General features: G+C 40.8%; 1 protein-coding gene across 1 annotated transcript; it reads left to right on the top strand.

Annotated features, from left to right (window-relative positions):
- The first annotated feature begins 1,846 nt into the window (after window positions 1-1,846).
- On the top strand, window positions 1,847-20,685 carry DDX46 (DEAD-box helicase 46). Its single transcript, XM_062638078.1, has 23 exons — window positions 1,847-1,982; window positions 4,284-4,466; window positions 4,735-4,875; window positions 5,266-5,383; window positions 6,286-6,451; window positions 6,729-6,880; window positions 7,185-7,298; window positions 7,944-8,109; window positions 8,462-8,582; window positions 8,929-9,104; window positions 9,528-9,649; window positions 10,358-10,436; window positions 12,234-12,316; window positions 13,031-13,195; window positions 13,545-13,707; window positions 14,507-14,700; window positions 15,273-15,410; window positions 16,081-16,230; window positions 16,878-17,072; window positions 17,407-17,625; window positions 18,831-18,975; window positions 19,547-19,620; window positions 20,354-20,685. Exons 1-23 carry the CDS (start codon window positions 1,966-1,968, stop codon window positions 20,399-20,401), a joined length of 3,129 nt encoding a protein of 1,042 aa, XP_062494062.1. The 5' UTR covers window positions 1,847-1,965; the 3' UTR covers window positions 20,402-20,685.
- The last annotated feature ends 2,058 nt before the right edge of the window (window positions 20,686-22,743 follow it).

Here is a 22,743-nt window from a genome sequence, read left to right as displayed (position 1 = left end):
GATTGTGATCCATTTTGATGGTTATAGTGCAAAACAGCTAAGCAAAAACACCGACAAAGAAAGTCCTGTTCTTTACAACTGTCATTAATCGAAAAGTAGGAAGAAACATAACTCTTCATCTCGCCTGTTTGTGAGTTTCCAGCAACCTAATCCTAGTGCAGCCATTCCTGTGCTTTCATCCTCATGCCTTTTCTTTACTTTAAGAGTTAATTTCATGAGGGGAAAGCTGTATATATTGGCAACCAACCCGCAGTATCTGTTGTTTGCTCTGCTACATGTAAAACTTAAAAGGGAATTATTTGTTGTCCAGCTCTTTGCAGGACTGCAGAAGACACCTTTTAATATGACATTCATCTCTGCAGTTTGTCTCTGTTTATCCTGTAAATAGGTTCCTAACAGAGGAGTTCTGCTCCTGCAGCATCATACCCAGGAGTGCTCAGCCTTTGATGCAGCAGAGCTCTTCATCTCAACTCAGTTTGGGGTGTTTCCGACCTTGCCCCCTTGAAATTGCATGGACTGTTCCTGTTTAAACCCTGTACCACAGGTGACAGTGAAATCAAACCCAGGGCTTTGAGCTGCCTCCCACGTGAACATGGAGGAAAGGAGAACAGCATTTGATGTCCAGCCACATAGATGAGAGGTTGACAAATACAACTGAATCCTGTCTCTGGTTAACGTGAGAAGCTCTTGAATGTGTTTGTTCTCAATCTTGCATGAATTTTGCACAGGGAAAGGAAGGAGGTGTCAACTTAAACACTGATGATCTCCAAACTTTCTATTGAAGCTAAATTTGGCAGTGTTGTCGGCTTATAGCTTTCTGCTTAGAATCTGGACTTTAAGGCAATCTCAGCCATGCCCTTTTTTAGCACAGGGAAACACTCATTTATCTCAGTATTTGTCTGCAGAAATACTTTCAGGGAGCAGAAAAGTTTGACCATGGCTCTGTAAAGCAAAGGGCTCTGTGTTCTGCTGCCTTTTTGTTCAGGCTTCCTGCTGTTCCTGTAGCACAGGATTTCTGATGACTTCATTAGATTCAGGTTTGTTTGTGGCATGAAAACAAGAAGCTTATGTTTCGATTTGGCTATTTCCAGGCTGGTTTTTACTGATTCTTTTACAGGTGCCCACAGCTGGGCTGCAGAACATTCTGATCTGGTTCTATTAGCACAGATATTTATTCAGAAGCTTTACATTTGTTTCTTTTAGACAGGAATTTCAGCAGGTTGAAATGGCTGTCAGTTCAGTTCAGGTTGAGGTATGTACATAATGAGTTTGCTCTGAAGTTGCACTTGTTCTGACTCTATTTATGTGCCCCAATGTAATACAAATAAACTGCCGAAATACCCTGTACTAACATCTCCCAAAAGCAATGAATTCTTAATCCTCAGTGTGAAATGTTGATACTCATCAGCTAAACAGCACAGAGCTGCCCCACCTGCGGTGTGTTTGCTCCGTCCCTTGCACCATCCGATATCCAAGGAAAGATGAAGTGGGATTTCTCTTCAAGCAATGGAATGAATCTGTTGTGAGGCCCAACCTGGAACGTTGCAGCTTGTTTTCATCCGATGGTTTCGGCTTGCCCTCGGCTGCATGGGCATCGCTCCGGGTGACCTGTGGGCAACACCTGAATCCCTTTTGTTCCGTTTTTATCCTCTCTCTGTTGCTGTACCTGGTTCTGTTCCATGTTCAGTGCCAAACTGAGTGTTTTCTATTAAAAGGATATTTGTTACCCGCTTCCTTGGCAGCTTGGCCTGGCTCGGGAGGAGGGAGACGGGGACCGGGCCGTTGGGATGTGCCGGGCACTGTCCGTTGCAGGGGCACTGCGCCCTCCAGCCAGCAGGAGGCGCTGCAGGTGCGAGGCGGCAGGAAGTAGGGGGGCCCTTCCCGCCGTGCCTCTCCTCGTCCCGGGCGCTGGGGCGCGGAATGGCCGCTGCCGAGTAGCGGAGGGAGCGCGCCGCCACCGCCGCCATGGGCCGGGAGTCCAGGTGAGGCAGCGGGGGCACGGCCGGCACGGACAGCAGCGAGGGGAGCGGGTCCGGCAGCGCGGTGCGGGTGGATGTGTAAGGAACAAAGGGCGGCGAGCACGCCGAGGGCCGCTGGGGCAGGCCCCGGGGCTGGGCCGGGCCCGGCCCGGCGCGGAGCTCGCTGTGAAGGCGCTGTGGAGGCTCGGGGCCGGGCCTCGGGGCCCCGGGAGCAGCCGGGCGCAGGAGCCCGCGGGTCGCGGACCTGCCCGGGCGCGTTGGGCCCGAAGAGCCGGCGCTCCCGGGCACGAACCCGGCTGACCCCGCTTGGCCTTTGCCGGCTCGCTTTGAGTCAATAGCCGTGGCGTCGTTACCCGGGTTGGGTTTTTATACCCGGATTAGACGGTTTTGCTCGTTCTCCCGAAGTTTATGCAGGGCCGCGCACCTCCTGTCCTCTCGCAGCGGCTATGAACACCTGAGGAGGTGCAGCCCGCACAGCGGTGATGTGACCGCCTACTCGGGTGTCTCTGGTCGGGCCCGATTTGCAGCTGCTCGCACCTACCAGGCTTTAAGCCAGCTCCATAAGTTACACGTGCTGCTGGGGCACGTCTCTGTTTCCTGGTTTAACCAAACCATCAGGTTTTAACACCAAAGCGGTGCCTCAGTAGGCCCTACGTGTGGTTGTTTCTGCAGGGTAACAGCTTCCGAGAGCCACAGCTGAGATTTATACAGAGAGAGGCAGAGGAGGTGAAATTTTAACGACCAGATTGGGTTCAGATCAGTGATTCTGCTCCCATAGATGGCTCTGAATCAGTTTCAGACTGGCTGGGGCAGGGGTTGTTGCAGCAGGGCATGGTTAGAGACTCAGGCTGCAAAATCTCCTGGGAGCTGAGCACCAAACTGCTCCCACTGAAGAAGGAGCCCCTCTCTCATCACAGGACAGCTTCTCTTGTGACAGTGACAATGTCTTTTGTTTGGGCTAAAACGAATGTAAGAAGTGGGTTTAAACGTGTATTCATTTTCTATTCTAGTGCTTACAAAGAGTTCTAAAAGCGAAGGCATTGAGTGAGTGGTGGGTGGAGATGGATGGGGTGGGCTGCATGTGCTGCAGCTGATGGTGGGCAGTGACTGGGGCTTTTGAACCCTGAAAGCATCTCAGCTTTATTGCATACCCTAGGGGAAAAGGTAGTACTTTTGGTTGTCTAAAACATTAGAAAGGGGGAGGCATGGGGAGCAGATCCTAGGGCATTGTGTGGCTTAGATGCCAAGGAAATCAGTGGTACCTTACACTGACAAATGTTCTTTGCGTTCAGTTATGCTGTGGATTGGCAGGGTATGGATATCATGCACTACCGTACTGATGCCAAGTGTACGTGGCACCTAAATATATCAAGGTGCTGAAATAAGCTTTATTTTTAGTGCCAGTATGGTTGTAACACAACTCTGTGTGGCAGGGACAGAAGGAAAAGAAAGAGATGAGGGCTTGAGGTCTTGTCTTCTCTCTTCTTGCTTCCCAGGCTTGTTGGAAGAAAGGGTCTGCGGGCCCTGGGCTATAGGAGGGTGAGCAAGGGCATTATTCTGGCTTGGTGACTGAAAATCAGGAACTGGAGGAAGAGGAGATGGTCACCATCGAGGTCCCCTCTGTGACTTCCAAGAGTTTCCTATGGGGTTCCTAGCCCTTCTCTTTCCCACAGTGTGGTTGGGATAAGAGTGTTAAATGAGGGGAGAAAAAGATTCCCATCTCCTTCACACACCGCTTGGGCCTTGCTGACTTCTTCAGACTTCTGTTGTGATGTTGCTGTGTCACATACGCTCAGGGGTTTATGCTTCTTGAATTGCAGCTGGGCAGCATTTCTGTTGAGCAGAGGTGCAATGTGCGTAGCTAACCTGGATAAAAATGCTATACTGTACAAAAAGCGACAAAGAACAGTTGTGTTTGCTTGTGACATTTTGAGATGGCTTCAAAGAGTCTTTGTCTTTTGCTCTGTGTAAGGGAAAGTAGTGGATTTCTGGAAAGGCAATTGTTCTTCATGTCCTAGTGTTCTCATGTGCTTATAGTAGTACTCTAAATCAAAGCAAAAACATGACCAACACCTCTAATTCCATCATCATTAGGAGTAGACATATATGTACCGATTAATATACATAAATATTAATCTGTTTGGCAAGGTGATTACAAATGCTGAGAGATTCAGGAAGCCCAAGTAAGGTAAGTAATCATTTTTGGCCTGTCCACTTATATGTGACCTTTTAACTTATATGTGACCCTTTAACTGCAGATTGCTCTCACTGTAACTGTTCCTTTCTCTGTGTATTCATGGTCAGGCACTATCGGAAGCGTTCCGCGTCACGGGGACGCTCTGGCAGCCGCTCCAGGAGCCGTTCTCCATCTGACAAGAGGAAACGTGAAGACAGACGTTCCAGAAGTCGGGATCGCGACCGGAGACGTGAGAGGTCCCGCAGCAGGGACAAGAGGAGGTCTCGATCGCGGGACAGGAAGCGCCAAAGGTATGGCTTCCCAGTCCCAACCAAATGGGATAGGAATGCTTGTCACCTGAACACTGATGTCCTTCCACTGTGATTAGTGTGCTGTTGTCCAAGATAGGTTTTACTATGTTTAATGATTTTGGCAATTAAATGGTTTCTTGATGCTGGAGTTTGTAAGTTCTTAGCGGTCTTGATGATTGTTGGATTCCATTCACAACCTGTTCCTCAACAGCAGCTAAAATTACACTGTGATCACGGGCTAAATAAATGCAATTATGTTCAATGGCAGACGTTCAAGAAGCAGAGAAAGGGAACGGAGCCGAGAGAGGAGAAGATCCCGGAGCCGAGAGAGGAGGCGCTCTAGAAGCAGGAGCAGAGGCAGACGGTCTCGATCCTCCAGTCCAAGCAAGAACAGGAAAACAGAAAACAGGTATTTATGTCCTCTGGTATTATTGTGACAAGCCATCATAGAACTGTTGGTAGCATGGAGGGAATCATCAGACACAGCTTTGGTTTGTAGAACAAGGAGAATATTATGTGACTGTACTGTTATGAGCTGTTCCCACTGCTTAACATGTCTGATGCAGCTGGTTGGGAGAACCAGTGTGAATTGGGTTCCAGTAGGTTCTGCATTTCTGGTAGTTAAAAGGAATATTTCCATGACATGGAAAGATTCCCAGGAAGGCAGTGTGCTTTTTAATGTATTTAAAAGCATGAACCAGTACAGGGTGTTCAGAGTTCTGTTTCTATCCAGCACATGTGTATCTTCCCCCTGAGAAAAGCTCTGATGTTCTCAGAACTCTTTTATCTTCCCTTTCAGGTCAAGATCTAAAGAAAAGACAGACGGTGTGGATGTTTCCAAAGAAAAGAAAAAAGACAAAGATGACAAAGAAGATGAGAAGGATAAAGATGGAGCCCCAAATACCGTGGCCACTGAGGTAGAAACTCCTAATACTTACAAATTTAAAACATAAGAATTTAAACTAGGAATTAAGTTAGCCATAGATTAGTGCATTAATGAAGGAAAACCTGTTCTTAGAGCTGGACAAAATCCCCACTGAATGAGAGAGCATTCTCTTCAGTAACACACACTCCTGTCATGGGGTATGCTTCTGCCTCTTGGCATGAGAAACCTTCTTCTCAATTCAAGATTTCAAACCTCTTAGACCTCATAGACCACAAACCCCAGACAAGCCTGATCTCTCATATGTCACAGATGAGGTGACAGCAGAGGAGCTGAACATTCTGTTGTCTGGACCCAAGCAGGAATCAAAGAACAGGGGGAGAGGGAAGCTCACTAGATTCTATGATACAAAAAGTTGTGCCTAGATGAAGAATGCCCAAACCAGCAGTTCTAGCTGACCCTTCTAAACCAGAAGGTTGTTACTAACGCTCCTTCGTTAGAAGCTGCTGCATAGTCAGTGAGGGCTCCCCATGCATAAACCAGTCCCAGAGGACCTTTGGAAGTAGAGGGTAACAGGCTAATTCTTTAGCCTTTCATCAGTCAGTGGCTACAGTGAGTTGAAAATGACTGGTCTGAGTCACAGTGCTTTTTCCTAGTAAATACTTTTTCCTAGTAAATAACTGAAAGTTTAATTTTTTATTATGTTACAAATGAGACACAAGCTACTCTCATGAAAATAAAACAGTTGACAGCATTCCTTACTTGAAAACGTTATAGTTGATGTTAGTACTTCTCATTGACTTCTGTTGTGATAAGTTGGTGGACTAGTTGGTGGGTGTCAAGTTCACACTCACATACTAGTTATATTTGTTTGAAGAAGCATAGACCAAAGCCAGTGGCCATTAATTTTCACTCTTTGATTGGGTTTTACCATAGAACTTTGATCAGAACAAACTAGAAGAAGAAATGAGAAAACGAAAAGAGAGAGTGGAGAAGTGGCGGGAAGAGCAACGCAAGAAGGCGATGGAAAACATAGGAGAGCTGAAAAAGGAAATTGAAGAGATGAAACAGGGGAAAAAATGGAGTTTAGAAGATGATGATGGTATTTATATTACAGTTAAAATACTATTGTTGCTAGAATTACATTGTAAATCATTTCATTACTTTTCAGAACTGTAAAATAACAAAGCCTAAATGTGGTCGCGGCTTCAAATGGTTTAAGATACAATTGAAATTAACAAACTGGAGAGATTTATATGAGGCAAAATGGTACAGTGATAAAACTGGACTGTAGTTTTTGTGTAGACTATAGCTTAACACATGTGAGCACTCTCCTCTTACCCTGTCTGTTTTATTCCCATCTTTCTTGTTCATATTAGATGATGAGGAGGAAACTGCAGAAGGAGAAAAAGAAGGCAATGAGGTTGAAGATGAAGAGTTAGATCCTTTAGATGCTTATATGGAAGAAGTAAAAGAAGAGGTGAAGAAGTTCAACATGAGAAGCGTGAAAGGTGGAGGTGGGAGTGAAAAGGTAAAACCTCTTATTAAGCTTCGTGTTTTAATACCACAATGGCTTTGGAAGAAAAGGGGGGAAATGCAAAAAAGCAAGAAGTCATTTAGATGCACTTAACGCCTTTTTGCCTTAGCTTTAATTTCTTGGTGTTTTTATCAAGCTCTTTGTATCAGGGATTATTCTGATGAAATTTCCCTGAACGAAGTGAATTAAAAAATCCCAAACCACCATAATGCACTCAGCAGTACAGATGCTCTGTATGTTTTATGCAGTGTGGGTTTTGCTGTATATGATAGCACAGTAATTCTTACTGTCTTTATAGAAATCTGGACCAACTGTTACCAAAGTAGTAACTGTGGTGACAACCAAAAAGGCAGCGGCAGAGTCAGAAAAGAAGAAAGGGGAGCTCATGGAGAATGACCAAGATGCAATGGAGGTAATGGAAGTGTCTTGTACTTCTACTATGAAAGGCAATGTGCTGCTTTTAAGAGACATGAGAATGGGGATAGTCCTGGGATTTATCCATTTCTTAGGAGAGAAATATTTAGTTATTTAATTTGCAGAACCACAGTCACAGGATTTTTGATCTTGCAGTTTCTTGTTACTTGTACTGTTGTTACAGTTTAGGAAACAGTAGGAAGGAATTTGATTGTTTCTAGGACTACAAAATGTGGTGTCAAATCATGTGTTCAAGTAGGCAGCAGCACACTTAAGCCAAATATATAAGCATTTTCTGTTACACTGGCTGTAAATAACAAATGTGTTTTAGTAGGAAGAGGTGGTGCAAGTAAGTAGATGTGTGCTGCCCTCTCTGGAGGTGGGTTCAATGAGTTGGCTGCTAGTTAGTATTCATGAAGTCATGAAGGTGATACAGAAAGTGGTGAAAGTTGAGGTTTGGGAGGAACACGAAAGAAATGGGTGACAGAACAGTTGGGATTCACACTGAGAGTGGGATTTTAGCATCTGGTTTTATATGGTAAGGAGTAACTTGCTGCTGAGTGAAGTTCCTCCACAAATGGAAAGCCAATGCCTATTGGAATACCATTCATACTAATTTTCACACAAATTATAACCTGTGCAGTATTCCTCAGAAGAGGAGGAAGTTGATCTCCAGACTGCCCTGACTGGCTATCAGACCAAGCAGAGGAAGCTGCTAGAACCAGTGGATCATGGAAAGATTGAATATGAACCTTTCAGGAAAAACTTCTATGTTGAAGTACCAGAGCTAGCTAAAATGACTCAAGAAGGTAAGGACAGATACAATCAGAATGCCTTGGGTCCTGTTAAAGAAAAGAATGACAGGTTTTGATGTGCAAAGAAACAGCAAATTCTTTTGGACTGTAAAAAAGAGCGTTTGGAGCAACTTTGTCTAGAAAAACACTGAGTCAGATCACTATTATGGATAACTTCATATAATCATATGTGAGGCTTTGACTGTAAAATCTGCATCTGATTTTTTCACCCACCTCCTGTATGTATGTATAACAAGCTAAGAGCTGTTTTTGTGGTGGTGATAAAATCAGTTCTTCAAGAGTATCTTGATCAAGGTAGTAGAGAAATGTCAAGTTTGGCTCTGTTGTAATGCAAACTCTGTTTCAGAGGTGAATGTGTACAGGCTGGAGTTGGAGGGGATTACAGTCAAGGGAAAAGGCTGCCCGAAACCAATAAAAACCTGGGTGCAGTGTGGTATTTCCATGAAGATTCTCACTGCCCTCAAAAAGTAAGCAAGCACTTTATGAACTGTATCATGCTTTGCTCACTGTGTTCTGTTGTATGTTTATGAGAAAAACCTTTTTCTTTGTCACAGTGAAACACATCCATGTCTGTAGATGTTACATTTATAGTCATCAGAGTGCTTATTGGTCTGTATTGGACTGTTGTAATGAACTATTCTTCTGCCGTTTGTATCATGCTTTTGCTGCTCATTTTAAGCTGTATTTTTGAATGGCATTGCTATGTGTATCAGTAAATATGAATATACAGATTTTTTAGCATGACTTCACAATTCACATCTATCAAATCCTACTTTGTTCTTTAAAGTATCTTTTGTTTTTCCTTTCTTCAAGGCATGGCTATGAAAAGCCCACTCCCATTCAGACCCAGGCTATCCCTGCAATTATGAATGGCCGTGATTTGATTGGCATTGCTAAAACAGGAAGTGGAAAAACTATCGCATTTCTGTTGCCCATGTTCAGACACATTATGGATCAGAGAGCGTTAGAAGAAGGAGAAGGTCCCATAGGTACACAGTTCTTACTTTCATCGTTACTATTTAAGTAACTGAAAAGCATATTCTTTAGAAGGGTCTTCAGTTCTTCTCTTGGCTATAGGAAGGAATATTTACTTACTACTGTCTATTAATGACTGGCTTTTTAAAATGTAATTAATGATGACCATGATGTTGTTTGTGATCACTGGGCTGTCTAATGCTGTTTCAAGAGCACTCATGTGTCCCTGTATCTGGGAGATCTTACTCCTTTGATTTTGAAACTTAGACCAGATTTCTACCCCCTCATATTGTCTGAATTTGTATGTCTAGTTTAAAATGTAATTTCAAGAAAAACATAAGTAAATTCCTGTAAACATCATTACGAAAGATTAACTTCTGTTGTATAAAGAACACCTCTTGTATTACAATGGCTGATGGAAATGCTGTGCATTTCAGCTGTCATCATGACACCTACTCGTGAGCTGGCTTTGCAGATCACCAAGGAGTGCAAGAAATTCTCCAAGACACTTGGGCTTCGAGTTGTCTGTGTTTATGGAGGGACAGGAATCAGCGAACAGGTATGTAAAAAACACACATAACTCCTGAACCTTAATGTTACGCTTGCAGTGAATTTACTTTCTCTCTCCCATAAATCCAGTACATTTGCAGCCTTCATTATAGATTTTCTCTGTATGAATGGTAGTAAGACACGAGCTTAAGCGTTTGCACATAACATAGCCTTAAACATACTGATCTTGAAAATTCTAAGAAGTATTAGTTGTCCTTCAGCTTTGGTTGCTAGAGGCTACAATTCACAATAGCAGAACACTTGTATAGCAGTGTATGTTGTTAGCCTGGAAAAGGGAAGGCTCCTGGGAGATCTTAGAGCAGCTCCGTTGCCTAAAGGGGCTACAAAAATCCTGGAGAGGGGCTTTGGACAAGGGCCTGTAGGGACAGGACAAGACTTTAACCTGCCAGAGGGGAGACTGAGATGAGCTCTTAGGCAGAAGCTCTTCCCTGTGAGGGTGCTGAGGCGCTGGCACAGGTTGCCCAGAGAAGCTGTGGCTGCCCCATCCCTGGCAGTGTTCAAGGCCAGGTTGGACACAGGGGCTTGGAGTAAGCTGCTCTAGTGGAAGGGGTCCTTGCCCATTGCAGGGAGCTAGAACTGGATGAGCTTTAAGGTTCCTTCCAACCCAAACCAGTCTGGGATTCTACGACACATGTTTTTAAAAAATCATAAAGCAAAACCCCACTCTAACAGTTTGTTCACTTTGTTTTAAAATCAGATTGCTGAGCTCAAAAGAGGTGCTGAAATAATTGTTTGCACACCTGGGCGTATGATTGACATGTTAGCAGCTAACAATGGTGAGTAGAAAACCTTTTCCTACGGAGAGTTTTGTATATTTGTTGTGTAATTCTAACAAATTCAAAGATCATGTATTTTGATAAATGGTCTTATGGAATTTTCTTATATCTCTTCAGGCTGCACTATCTTGCTATTGAGAATATATAGCAGTAGTAATAGGTTAAATCAAATACTGGTTTGACTTTTTTGGGGAGGACAGGAAATAAATACATTCTTGAGTTTCTGAGAATGTTTATCATTGTTAAACTTAAGATGTGCTGGTCCAAATTCTTTACCTTCAAGTCATGTAGATAAAGGTTATGTAAGAGTTGCTTATTTTGTCTGCCCATTGATCCTTTATTATCATTAGCGTAGCTCAGCAGTTACCCACTTGCACATAAGAGCCTCTGACTCTGCCCTTATCTGTTGGGTTTTAAAACCAAAGAAGCCCTCCCTAAATAACTGTTCAAAAGTAAAAGAATTGACCTTATATCAAATATTCAGATTGATTCAACTGAGCCACTGCAGCTTTAAGAGGTTTTGTCCTAGTGTAACCATTGCATGCTTATTAGATAAAGTTTTATTATTAAATTATTCCACATCAAAACCTCTACTAAACTGTTGACATTATTTAACTTCTGTGGAAAAAGTACCTTCAAGACATATAGAACTGGGCTTCCAAGACTTAAATCGTCAAAGGTAGGTACATTAATGCTGTTCCCAAGTAATTTTACAAAGTTATTATTTGGGGATGAAAGTGTTAAGATGTTAACTAGATATGTAGATATAAAGAAATACCTATTTTGTTCCTTAAGTCTGAATTCCTTATCTTAAAAAAATGCAGCGCTAAATCTCTACCAAGTAATTTGAGGATTCAGCTCCAATTTGCTGAAGCTGAAAGGACCAAATTCTGCTGTAGTTTGATAGGCACAAGTCTGCGTGGTAGTTGCAGGAAGTGTGAGCAATCTGTTCCATTCTGAGAGCATTTGACAGTGGCGCTCCACAGCTGTTTGGAGCTGAATGTGTTCACATGTTTATATCATTTGAGAATATGATTCTTAAATCCTTCAGTTAAATCCTTCTCGTGAAAGGGAATCTCTTGGCCATTTGTTTGGGAAGGGTGCTAATTATCCTGTCCATCAGAATCTCTAAATGTTCACAGATACACAACTTAGTTTGTCTCCAGCTGTCCCAGAGTTTGGGGTGGTCCTTAAACTTAGTAGTGTTACTGGGTAGGTTTCAATCTTTATATATTCACTTTGAAAAGACTGCTTACTCTGTTTTATGCCTATTACTAGCAGTTAACTTAGTATGATTATCCTCAACTAGTGATTTCTAGCTCCAAAGAAGCATTACAGATGATATGTATGAGAGGAGTTTGTCTGAGGCTGCAGCAGTTAGCACTGGGCTTTGCCTTCCACACATGCGCTGTAATCTCTAATATGTTTTTTTCCAGGTGTCGCTGTCAGATAATGGCTGATGTGGCTCCTTGCTTCATCTCAGTCTTAGTTTTATGATGTGTTTTGGCGAGGGCACTTTTCTGAATTTTACAGGTTCTTCTGGCCCTATGATGGTATGCAAGAGAAGAGTTTGACAAACTAAAAGGGCCTTGTGCATACTTACACGTTTCCCACAATGTATTCCTGATTAAAATGAGAACACGAAAATTCACATTTAGTGAATTTTTTTATAACAATAAATTAATGTCTTTGTTAGAAGATAGTGAGACTATAAAATATTTAAAAAGTTATTCCTGAGGGGAAACTTGATGTCCATTTGATTTTGTTTCCCATGTGTTTTTTCCTCTCCTTTCACAGGTCGGGTGACAAATCTCCGTCGAGTCACATATGTTGTACTTGATGAAGCAGACAGAATGTTTGACATGGGCTTTGAGCCTCAGGTAAGTAAGGATATGAGTGATGCTGCCATAAGATGTTCTTTGCCACTTACAGGATTTTGCAGAGCTGTGTTATTATTACACTGTCAGTGAGTGTTCAAGGAGATGTACTGCATACGGGCAACAGTTTGAACTGACTTTATTTTCTCTATTCTCCCTAATGCTTTGTTTTCAATAATTTCTTATGTAAACTTGCTATTTTTTTACACACTTGTTTTGGATACTTTTGGCCATCTTGTAGTCCAATGTAATCCCTTGATGCAAGTGTCATATTAGTAGTTGTAGCCTGCTTATACAGCCTGATGTCTCCTGGCAAAGTCGTGCAGGACACAGGAACAAAATGGTGGAAGCATTAGTGACAGATTACTTGCTGGCAGCTTTGGCCATCCAGGACTCTTTCAGTTGCCATCAGGTTATATTGTCCTCCAAAACTAGAGAAATTCCTGTATTTCATCTCTTGAGCTGTAGTGTTTCTGCTGCATGTCTTAAGCTTTCTGCTGGGCTGTTGTCAGGTTGCTTATTGCCATTTCATATTCTTTCTCATCCAGCAAGTTTTCCCTGTCTTCCAGTGCCAGCATCTACATCCCAAGAGGAAATCTGTGAAGAAAAGTTTTGTAGTCTGTGTAGTGCAGATAGCCCCTGACTTCAAAAGATGACAGCTTTATCTGTGTATGAAGTTCAATTACAGCACTAACAGGGAATCTCCTCTTAAACCAGGTTATGCGCATTGTAGACAACGTCAGGCCTGACCGTCAGACTGTCATGTTCTCTGCTACTTTTCCCAGAGCTATGGAGGCACTAGCTCGGAGAATCCTCAGTAAACCCATAGAAGTGCAGGTTGGAGGCAGAAGTGTTGTCTGTTCTGACGTGGAGCAGCACGTTGTGAGTATCACACATCTGCCTCACTTACCTTCTTATTTGCTCGCACGAAATTACTCCTGGCAATATTGAATATAGGCCAATGTAGCCACAAAGCTTTTCGTTTCAGAAGTTTAGACCTTATTAAATGTGAACTCAGAATAAACTAACACCCCAGTCTGCAAATGCACAGTGATCACTTTGGTTTTAACTTTGTTTTATCCCACTGAGCTGAACAGCACTTTTGCTCTTGGCTGTAGAAACAGCCTGAAAAGGTCATTTCCTGTTCCTGGTTACTTTTATACACCCTGAATGTGTTTAATGACTGAACATACAAGTTATACTCTTCCTACTTTGGTATGTCTTTTTCTAGATTGTCATAGAAGAGGAGAACAAGTTTTTGAAGTTACTGGAGCTCCTGGGACACTATCAAGAGAAAGGATCTGTGATCATATTTGTAGATAAACAAGAACATGCTGATGGATTGTTGAAAGATTTAATGAGAGCCTCTTACCCTTGCTTGTCTCTTCATGGAGGTAACATTAAGGGTTTATATTAGCAACTCAAAACAAGAAGACTGATATTTGGTAGTTACAAAGAGAAGCTACTTAGTTCCTGTATAGTACCAGTTGTTATTTCTTCCTAAGCAGGTTTTGCTTTAGAAGTGGGAAAGAGATGTCTCTTGACTTGGAATGTGCAACAGAGTTGTTACTGAGTGTTAACACCTCAGGGAATATTACTGCTTGCTATTGTAGAGCAGTGAATGCCATTGGGGGGGATATTACATGATATTTTTACTTGAGATTGCACAATAATAGCAGCTGTTGTTTCGCTTTTCTGCCATCAAGTAGTAACAGAACGGAAGTAGTTTAGTAGCAAGAAGAGGAAATCTCTTTGGAACACTGTCCATCCCAGAACATTTGAAAACTGTCTATATATAATGCTCTTAAAAATGCAGTAGTGAGTAAGTACAAAACCACTCTTCATTTAGTGGAAGAAGGAAAAATACTCCTGTTCTTCTGAGACTTCTGTTGCCTTTAGAGAACAGGCAAAGCCTCCAGATGAGGTCTCAACTGAATATAAGAACTTAAATAGAAAATAATATTAAAAAAGCATTTGAAGATCCTGGTGTGGTAAACAGCTTTTGATAGCAGGAAAAATGAAAGTTCTGTTATTCTGGATAATAGACTAAGATTTATCATTCTGGCTAATATATTTTGCCTGTGAAAGTGTGAATGTACTGTGAATTTTGCTTTGCTTTTGATTGAAGTTGGTGTTTGGATCTTTGGTACAAAGCAGCGCTTGATAATGAACTGTGTGTCTGGTTTCTGGCAGGCATTGATCAGTATGACAGGGACAGCATCATTAATGATTTCAAGAATGGAACCTGCAAACTTCTGGTGGCCACATCTGTAGCAGCAAGGGGTTTGGATGTGAAACAGCTGATGCTGGTGGTCAATTACAGCTGTCCCAACCATTATGAAGATTATGTGCACCGAGCAGGAAGAACTGGACGAGCTGGCAATAAAGTATGTATCATCACTTGCCTGGTTTGGTTTTACTGAACATTTTTCCTTACTGATTGCTTGATCAAGCTGTTCCTAAGGGATAGCTACAGAGGGAGTAGTTTATGTTACTGGTGGGAAGAGGGTTTTCCTTTAGAGTGCATATAAGGGTTTTGAGTGATCATGCGTAAGGTATGTTCTGAATTTCAGTACTACAAAAGTTGGAACGTATTTGTTCTTCTGATGTCTTGAATGTTCTTTTAAATCCTATCTGTTGCCTGAGAGTTTGGGTGGTTTTCACTGTTGGAAATGTGCCCTACTAAATTTGTAAGATTTTATTTTCCAAACTTTTAACCTTGACAAGATTGAAAGGAAAAACTTCCGTTTCTATCCTCTGTGGTTGATTACCTCTGGGTCAGCTTTCTGGGGAATCACATTATTCATTCTGTGTTCCTGATAAAAGAGTTCAAGCAGGAATATCACGTCTGCTTTTATTGACCAGAACAACAGCATCTGTGCAGGGTGCTTCCATAAATTTAGAGATAAAGTGCCTTTAGAGGCTTTTCTTTATTATCTTTTATATTCACTTTGACTAGGGGTATGCATACACATTCATTACTGAGGATCAGGCACGGTATGCTGGTGATATCATTAAGGCTTTGGAATTGTCCGGGAATCCAATTCCTACTGATTTGGAGAAGCTCTGGGCTGACTTCAAAGACCAGCAGAAAGCCGTAAGTAATTCTTTCTTCTGTAGTGGGCTTTGGGCTGAGTTTAATGTGTGTGAACGTGGGTGTAGTTGTGCAGTTTATATACGTAAGTCATCTCACTGACATCACTGAGCCCACATGTGTATGCTTAGGTAGGTGTGGAAATGGTTTTGGGATTGGGATCTTGAACGTCATTTACAGGACTGTTCTTGAGAAGTTAAATACTGTCATCTGGTATGTGATAGGGAAACACTGTGTATGGGGTGCTTTGGCTTTTATCAAAGTCCACGTAAAAGATAATGAAGTTCTTTTCACAGAATTTGTATTGTTATTTCTAGAGCTCTCGCCATCAGAGGATCTTATGCTGAGAAGAGTGACTTCAGAGTTTTTCCAATAGAAAAACTGAAGGGTTCTTTTTGACTGCACTTGAAAAGCATTTAAATGTGTACTTCCAGAAAATCCCAGTAGTGTATTGTTTCTGTCAGCTGAACGAACACTGCTCTTTTATTACACTTCATTGTAAAATACCATTGTTAAATTTGAAGAGCTTTCTGAATTTTCTTGGATTTGCTTTTTTAAATAAATAATTTAAAGTAAAATTTAGAATAAGTATTTATACATTTCTGTAGTTATTTTGTGACTCTCAATTGGGATTTTAAACTTCCAAGTACAAAAGTGCTGTTTTTGCTTTCAGGAAGGAAAGCTGATTAAAAAAAGCAGTGGATTCTCTGGGAAAGGTTTTAAGTTTGATGAAACTGAACAGGCTTTGGCTAACGAAAGGAAGAAGCTACAAAAAGCAGCTCTTGGCTTGCAAGACTCAGATGATGAAGATACAGCTGTGGATGTAAGCACCTGAAAATAAGATTTACATTGCTTAAAGATTTTCAGTGTACTTGTTTGCCTCCCAGTAGGTTACATGACACTTTGCAGAACACATGGATTTTTGTTACTCTGTGTCCTTTGCTACTGACTTAGTTAAATTCCATTAGTAGGTCTGGATGTACTCTTTGGTATAAGGTGTAAATAGCTTTGAAGATCAAGATCTCTGAAGATCTACAAAGTCTCTTTCTGACTTACTTGTACTTTATACTTAATATGTGTGCTTATGTAAATGTCACATACATTTTTTATTATAAGAATCTTGTATAAATGAAATAAGAATGAAATGAGAACGATTGCTGTCAATTACAGTAATTTTCTTTTTACTTGCAGTGTTTTAAAGAAATTCATTGTAGCCTTTTCTATGTCTTAATCCTTATATTAGACTCCTGGTTTATGACCTCGGGAGTAAACACTGTGTTCAAGCCTTTTCCTGATTAGTAGATCGTTTGTTCCTTTTGCTGAGTTGTGGTTCTGGACCAGCTTCTACCATTTATTATGAGATTAATTTCTTTAAAAGCATATAAACTAAATGCACCTTTGTGTTTTCTTCAGGCTGGTGAGATTACCTAATGGTAAATGCAGTGATATAACAACTGTTACTTTCTTTAGATCGATGAACAAATTGAAAGCATGTTCAATTCAAAGAAGAGAGTAAAGGACATGGCAGCCCCAGGAACGTCAGCTCCTACACCATCCGCTGGGAATGCAGAGAAGTTGGAAATTGCTAAAAGACTGGCTTTGAGAATCAATGCCCAGAAGAATCTTGGAGCAGAGGCACAAGTATTGGTCCCCTTCCACTTCAAGGTCAGGCTCTTTACAGAACATTTCCTATTACTGTTGTTGTTATTGTTGTTGTCACTGCTGTTCAGTTCTTTGTCCTGTGGCTGCCATTTCATTTAGTGCTTCTGCACACCGCTAACAGTACTACATTATTTAGCTCCTCTATGCTGCGCTTACTCCAGTTACAAGTTGCAGGACTTGTAATTGAGCTAATATGATAATAACATTTAATACAGAACTGGAAATACTGTGTCTGCCCTGGAAAAGGGTTAGTTCATTACTAATAAGATTACGCAATTGGGTTATAAAGGACTTCTTTAAGCTATCTCGTTCCCAACGTGGACCTGTTTTTTTACAGGATGTGATGCAGCAGGCTACAAACGCTATCCTGAGAGGAGGCACAATTCAAGCTCCTACTGTATCTGCCAAGACCATTGCAGAGCAACTGGCTGAAAAAATCAATGCTAAGCTCAATTACGTGCCCATAGAGAAGCAGGAGGAAGAGAAACAGGATGGAGGACAAAACGAATCCTTTAAGAGATACGAAGAAGAATTAGAGATCAATGACTTCCCACAGGTAAGTAACCACTTTGCTATAATCAAGTGTAAGGGACAATTATTTAACAAAGGCTATCCTCATAGCTTAGACTATGATTATGCCAATACAATATCTTGTCTCTATTTCCTATTATGCCTAATTGGAATTACTGCACTATCTGTTGTCACTTCCTAGCACAATGCTTTGGACATATTCCAGAGAATATCACAAAAAAACCCAAGTGTTTCTTATCGTACAGAAATCTTTCCAATGACTTCTCTTACATCTAAATCTTTGTCACTATTTAGCTTCTTATTTCAAAGGCCATACTACTGCTGATGCTGCTCTTTGCTTTTTTAATGACCTGTGTATTTTTGCCAGTCAGAGTATTGCTGCCTTGATCTACCTCATTTGTTATTTTGACCATTTGTATTCCGCATTATCAAGCACAAATTCATCACTGAGAATCATCACTTTCCCTGGGAAACCTCTAAAGGGAGAGGGACTCATCTTGTACTGCATACATGTGTTAACACTGAACACAGTGCAGATCCAAGATGATAAAGTAAGATAAAATTGGTGCCTAAAGCAAAAAGTCAGCTGACTGTGTAAGCTGGTTTTTATAGAAGTACTACGCAACCATTCAGTACCATCACGTGTAAGTTACACATAGGGCAGCCTCTTGATGATGGGCGAGTCATTTTATAAGGTACCTCTTAGAGAATATGTAACTGGCACTGTTTATTCCTTAGGCTTTATTTATGGAGATTTGAAGGTTTACTTATTTTTGTCTTTAACTGGTGAACTGGGTAGGAATAAATGGCATTTATTTTGATAAAGGGAAGTACTTGCCGCCGTTAAGAGTATATGTTTGCCCTTGAAGTCTAATCCTGTACAAAAAGTGCTAAATAAAATACTCGAGTGCTGTTTCAGAAAATCACAAGAAAAAAAATACAAGTTTTAAACTTCCAGTGTAGCCAAGTGGAAGGTCCTTAGAGTTCCTGCTTCAATAGTACTACGCATCCCTTTTCTTTTCTCCTCCTTCTATAATTTTATCTTGCTGACACAAGATGAAGGTCTTTCTACCTATACCTGCATGAAAACAAGTGGATGAAATTTCAGTGTGTGTTTTTGCAATAGAGTGCTGTGACTGATTGCTACAACACAGTGCTCCTCTTTGTCTGTAATGTCAACTGTGTGGTGCCTTTCTCCATGTTGATCCTCCCATATCCTTTACCTTGCAGACTGCCAGGTGGAAAGTTACCTCCAAAGAAGCGCTACAGAGAATCAGTGAATATTCTGAAGCTGCTATTACAATCAGAGGAACTTACTTCCCTCCGGGCAAAGAACCCAAGGAAGGAGAGCGAAAGATTTATTTGGCTATAGAGAGTATGTATTCTTTTTATAAATATTATCATTAAAGATAGGAGTTTAGTTTTGTGATTGGACATGGAGTCACTCTAGTCATAATGTCTGTGGTTGCTCATTTAAGAGACCCACTGTAGTTACTTTGCAGTTACTGAAGAAACACTTGCTTATCTTAATATGCTTTGTCAAATAATCTGTGGGGATGACAGAGATGCTTCTCCTCAGAATAAGCACAAAGATAATCTGTGCCATTGTGAAGTAAGGAAGAAAATAGAATTGTGTGGGTTTTGGCTGTTAAAGGTATAAAGAATTACATCAGTGGCAACAAAAATCTTGCAAATCTTACAGTGGTTGAGTAGAGTAGAAACCTCTTGTCCAAGATATTTTTGAATAGTGCAATTTATGATTGTCTGGTTTCAGTATCTTCCTTAGAACACAGCCTAGCTGTGGCAGTCTGTTCAGTACTAGAGTGTCCTTCAGCAAATAGTTGAGGATACTCAGCAAGCTTTACGATGTTTCTGAAAATAGCCAGCAGTGGGTATTCTGTAGGCTTCACACACAGAAAATGCTTAAGGTATGTTTTTGTCTTCAGGTGCCAACGAACTGGCTGTACAGAAAGCAAAGGCAGAAATCACGCGACTTATAAAAGAGGAGCTCATCAGATTGGTGAGTGAAATATCCAGAATGCAGAGGGAAAGTGCCTTAATTTATGCTTTATGAGATCCATTTCCACAAATGGTGGCACTCAGGCTTACATTTTTATTAATATCAGGGACCTATAGATCTCAAAGACTGTTTTGCTGAACAGCTTAGAAAATACATTACTGTGCTTAGTCAGGCAAACACACAGCTGTTATCCAGCCAGCAGATGGAGATAACACATTAACAGAGCTTTTTGAGTGAAAAACCCCTCAAAGAGTTAAGTCCCAATACATTTCCTTATTTCAGCACCATCAGGCAGAGGAAAGGAGAGGAGAGGACTACTCCCCTGATTTTGATCCTTTATATTCATTGAAGGATTTGTTTTGCCTTAGCTTTACAGCATACCCAACAAATAATGGCTGTGTTCAACATCCTCCTTTTTTGAAATGAGATACGTCTTAAGAAATCACATTCTTGGCTTTCTCTAGAATAACATTCAATGCTACTACACAACACAGTGCCTTTGGCTTTTTCACTTCAGGTAGCTATTGAGATCAGCACTCAGTTCCACTGGTCCTGCTGAGCCATTACTGAGTTTTGTTTCTTTTGCAAAATCATAAACCTCCCCATGAAAGTATTTTCCAAAGCTAAGGAACTGCTTATGCATATATAATATGGATTTATTAGTGGGGGGTTCATTGCAATTCCTTTCTCTGTTTTCACTTTTAACTGTGATTTTGCTCTCCTTTATTTGCAGCAAAATTCGTACCAACCAACCAACAAAGGAAGATACAAAGTTCTATGAGCATTTGGAGTTACCTGTGTGCCAGTGGCTGGTGCGTGACACTTGTGGCTTCTGTTGTTTTTGCTGTTTACACTGCTTATTGTAAATTAAGGACTTTTTTATTTTGTCTTGCGGACGTTTTTTAACAGAAAATGGATATTTGCTGAACCATCTGAATTCTCTCCACTAAAGTTATCAGTCTTAATGCAGAGCAGTCTGGGCGGAGCATGATTTAATTTAAAGGTGCAGTTTATATACTTTTCATCATAAAGAATATAAAATAAACCAGATTTTGATTTTTCTGACAGACTGTACTGTTCAGTGAATGAAACAGTGTTAGGATTCATGTTGGAAATTGTACCTGCTTCATATTGTGGGGATGGGTCACATCACATCAGTTTACACTGGGAATATAATATACCACCAGAATAAAGGCAGGATTTTCTCCTGATCCATAGCATCTCTCTGGCTGCTTCACACACATTTGCTCCCTGTACAAACGTCCCCCAAGGTCAGAGAGTCTTGCAGTGATCAGAGAAGTGAATTTTACCCAGAAATACTTGAGGTCTAGTTTTAAGATCTTCTTATCCTTGAAACGTCCCATTTTGTCTTTATCATCCAGGTAACAGAATATACACCTCTGTGGGGTTTTTGTAAAGTGGAATGTTTTGTAGTATGAAAAGACTTTTCCTGTTTTTTTCTAAACATCAGAATTACAGGATTTGATTTTTTTCCCTCATTCTCTGACATAGGAATGAAAGCCTGCTTGGTTTAAAAATAATTTGTCAGGAAAAAAAGGAGGAACCTCTTTTGTAATGATATATGACTTTGTCACTTTTTTATAGTGTTCTTATATAGACATTCAATGTGATTTTCCCCCCAGGGTTGTCATCTTTATTACTGTTAGGACATGGCTCTAAGTAAAAATTAATAATGATGTTTATGAGTGAATTCCACAAATATTGACTATCACTGCAGTCAGGGACAGGCAGGACCTTTCTTCTTGAGGTCTCATCCCCATAACCATTAGTATTCATGATGGACACTTACTACTCTTAAGCAATTAACTTTCCTGTCTATTTACCTGGAGCCTAAATGGTCACAATTTGAATTGTATCATTGTAGCAGCTGAAAGACTTTCAAGATGATGAGTTTCAAAAGGGCTTTTATAGAAAGCTTTTCTTACCTGACATGTTGAGAAGGGATGTGTCATTTTAAACCAGCTGTGTATATACTGCTTTAACCGTGGGGAAGACAAATCATACAGTCTGCATCATGTATAAATTCACAACTTCTCTTTCGAAGCTTCAGGTAATTTAAATGACTCTTTCTGTTTGCATACAACTGTCTGTTACTTGAACGTCAGTGTCTCTTATCTGCAACATAGGAAAGGAATGATTATATCAGCTTAACAGGATGCATTTAGGATAAGAACACCCATAATGTAGCACTTGCCCATGTTAATACAGTGAGTAAAACAAAGAGAAGCAGCACACACGGGAAGACTTCTCAAACTAAATCCTGTCAAAATCTCAAACTAAAGCCCTGTGGTTCCCTTTAAATACATCGGGATTCCTTCCCTTAACAACTGGGGTTTGGTATGTTTCATGCAACCTGTTTGTTGAACTGTCTGACTTCTTGACAGTGTGTCCCCAGAAGAGTGACAGATTTGGGTGTGTTTAATGAAGAGCACTCTCAAGTTTGGACAGAGGAGACTTCCTTAAAAACCTTGTTTCAAGATGTTCATATATATATGCTGGTATCCTAAAAAAGGCATGATGGAGACGTTTTTGTGACTTCCAGCTTTGCACTGTTGGATTTCAGAGACGCAACCATGTATAATCTTTCACTTCCTGGGGTTTTTAAATGCAATGTCAATATTCCTATGTTTTTTTAAAATTCCAGCGAAAATAAAAATACTTTCAATGTATGTTTTTCAGAAACTGTCTTTCTGAATAGCTCATCTGTTTGCTGCACTTACATTGAAGAGATGTTATAGTCATGAAAAATGTTATATTTAGCTCTTTCCAGAGGTATCCATGGATATAGGCGAGATCTTTATAAACATCACAGTTTGGCTGCTTTCCAGGGAATCTGCCCAAGGCAGATTCCTGTTGCCAGTTGTTGGAAGAGCACAGGAATGTTGTATTTCTTCTTTATTATTATTTTTAATACATAAAAGCACAGCTTGTTCTGTTATTTGCCCAAGGTGATGTGCTACCAGCTTTCTAGGTTGCCTTATGTTTTCAGTGTTTGAGTCAACAGTGGTGGTTTGGGTGGGTAGGTGATACAGGTATTTGGTACTAGATCATGAATAAGTTTTTGCTTGTGCCTGTCACAGTAATGTGATGTTGTCATCATGC

This window comes from Pezoporus occidentalis, unplaced genomic scaffold (assembly GCF_034315485.1).
Source record: "Pezoporus occidentalis ecotype Australia unplaced genomic scaffold, CSIRO_AGI_Poc_V1 ctg55, whole genome shotgun sequence".
NCBI classification, from domain to species: domain Eukaryota; kingdom Metazoa; phylum Chordata; class Aves; order Psittaciformes; family Psittacidae; genus Pezoporus; species Pezoporus occidentalis.
Note: the sequence above shows the minus strand (reverse complement) of the source record. Positions and strands in the feature narration are given on the sequence as shown.

Bases quoted from the DNA above. Each gene is read 5' to 3' on its own strand.
- DDX46 (XM_062638078.1), top strand. The intron at 8,110-8,461 runs GTAAGGACAGAT...ACTCTGTTTCAG, and splicing joins AGCTAAAATGACTCAAGAAG to AGGTGAATGTGTACAGGCTG. The intron at 18,976-19,546 runs GTATGTATTCTT...TTTTGTCTTCAG, and splicing joins GATTTATTTGGCTATAGAGA to GTGCCAACGAACTGGCTGTA.